Here is a 2,368-nt window from a genome sequence, read left to right as displayed (position 1 = left end):
TTCCTTATAAACAGCAAAGTCAAACAAATATTTATTTGCTTGCCCCTGCGAAATTGCGGGGCCTAAAAAAATTTATTCTTACATAATAAGGCTTTATGACCCATTAATTCAACTGTTCAACGAAATAAGAGATATGTTATAATATTATTGCATCCTTTATGCTCTTTTCGTTCAATAACTATTACTAAAGCAAATCTTGATAGATATGAAAATTTTCAAGCTTTTATTTAGTAGGTCATTTGATGCCATTCACGGCAGGAGAAATCGCTTCTTTTTGTTTTTTAATGGTAGGTCAATTGATGCCATCAAGTAATCGTTATAGGTGACTAATATATTTCCTTTTTTTCTGGTTATGTACGTTCTCACGTAACTATTCCAGGCCGGACATGAAAGTTTGGTTTAATACCTTGATTTGGCAACCAATGTAAACCTACCCACACCTTCTACGCAAATCTTCCTGTGCCCATGTATATTTGTAATATATTTTAGATTTCTTTTTTTGGGGGGTTGTTTCCGAATTGTTATCTTTATCATAGAGCAATGAATTAGTATTACATTATTCCAAAAATAGTGTTATCATCAAAAACATCTATTCAGGTACTGTGATATAATGTATTTTTAGTAATGCTAGATTTACAACATTTTAAAAATAGTAATATAATATTCAAATCATTAAATGAAAATTCCTTGAAAGTACAGTTATTGAAGGAGTAGAGAAAGTGTATATAATTAAATTTTTCATTGCGTGACTCTGTCCTCAGGCCTCAAATTCAATGGTTGGCATTATCATGTTTCATCCACTGTTCCTTGTTGCCTTTATTCTCTCAAATTATCTTGTATGCCTTTTGGGAACGGCCGCTCGCAATGGTGGCTTTACCTTTGAGCTAGTCCGCCAAGACTCTCTCAACACTCCTTTCTACAATGCTAACAAATACTATCCAAATGTCCCCCAATCACAAATATCTGCATACAAAGGCCAACATCTCATGAAGGTCTCAATCGGAACACCACCGGTAGACATCTATGGCATTGCTGATACAGGTAGTGACCTTGTGTGGACACAATGTGTACCATGTGATGGCTGCTACAATCAGACTAATCCCATGTTCGATCCTCAAAAGTCCTCCACATACAGTGACATTTCTTGTCAATCAGAACAATGTCATCTAATAGACACTGGCACTTGTTCTCCTCAAAATCTTTGCAGTTACACTTATGCATATGGAAGTGGTTCCATAACTCAAGGTGTTATGGCCAAAGAAAAAGTTACCATTACTTCCACCGAAGGGAAAACTGTTTCCTTTGACCTTGCTTTTGGTTGTGGACACAACAATACCGGGAATTTCAATGACCAAGAAATGGGAATCATTGGGTTAGGAGGTGGGTCTGTTTCCCTTGTTTCACAATTAGGTTCCACCTTTGGTAGCAAGAGGTTTTCTCAATGCTTGTTGCCATTTGGTACAGATCCTAATATTGCAAGCAAGGTAAGTTTTGGCAATGGCAGTGAAGTTGTAGGTAGCCGTGTGGTTTCAACACCTTTAGTAGCCAAAGAAGATAAAACTCCCTATTTTGTGACATTAGAAGGAATTAGTGTTGGAAAAACATATGTGCCTTTTAACTTGTCAGGTAAAGTTTCTAAGGGCAATATGTTTCTGGATTCAGGAACACCACCTACGCTTTTGCCACAAAATTTTTATGATCGCTTGGTAGCAGAAGTGCAGAAGCAGATTCCGATGGATCCCATTAAGGATGACCCTGATTTGGGGACACAACTTTGCTATAGAACTAAAATTAATCTTCATGATAATGCACCAATATTGACTGTCCATTTTGAGGGTGCTGATGTGCTTTTAACGCCTATACATACTTTCATTCCACCTAAAGATGGGGTTTACTGCTTTGGAATGCAAAGTTTTGGCAATATTGATATTGGAATATATGGAAACTTTGCTCAAGCAAATTACTTGATTGGGTTTGACAGGGAAACAATGAGGGTCTCCTTTAAGTTGACTGATTGCAGCAAACAATAGAGTTCGCCAGTATCATGTAAAATAGTCGTTCAATAAAAGATATATAACTATTCTTTTTTCTTTTTCTTTTTCGTTTTTATAAATTGTATATCTTAATTTTCAATAATTAAAAAAAAAATAAAATAAAATAAAAGACTTAATTTTCTACCACACCTGCCTAGCTAGGACAAAAGTCTTGTATGCTCCAGCCACATGAGATACGTTCTTGGCTAGGTGATATCTAGGAAGTAGATGTGTGTTAGATGAAACTTGAAACTTGATGTCCAAGTTCAAATATCTCTCATTTCCCAACTATCAAATTATAAATAAATTAATTTAAAAAAAAAACAATCTCCTTT

The 2,368-nt window shown here is 35.4% G+C and overlaps 1 protein-coding gene across 1 annotated transcript; it reads left to right on the top strand.

Moving 5' to 3' along the window:
* The first annotated feature begins 788 nt into the window (after positions 1–788).
* Positions 789–2,030, top strand: LOC142619009 (aspartic proteinase CDR1-like). Its single transcript, XM_075792082.1, has one exon. The coding sequence runs from the start codon at positions 789–791 to the stop codon at positions 2,028–2,030; it is 1,242 nt and encodes a 413-aa protein (XP_075648197.1).
* Positions 2,031–2,368: the final 338 nt, after the last annotated feature.

Source organism: Castanea sativa, chromosome 12 (assembly GCF_040712315.1).
Source record: "Castanea sativa cultivar Marrone di Chiusa Pesio chromosome 12, ASM4071231v1".
Classification (NCBI taxonomy): Eukaryota; Viridiplantae; Streptophyta; class Magnoliopsida; order Fagales; family Fagaceae; genus Castanea; species Castanea sativa.
This window is presented reverse-complemented; position numbering and strand designations above follow the sequence as displayed.

Excerpts from the sequence above, each read along its gene's own strand:
- LOC142619009 (XM_075792082.1), top strand. The coding sequence starts at position 789 with ATGTTTCATCCACTGTTCCTTGTTGCCTTTATTCTCTCAAATTATCTT.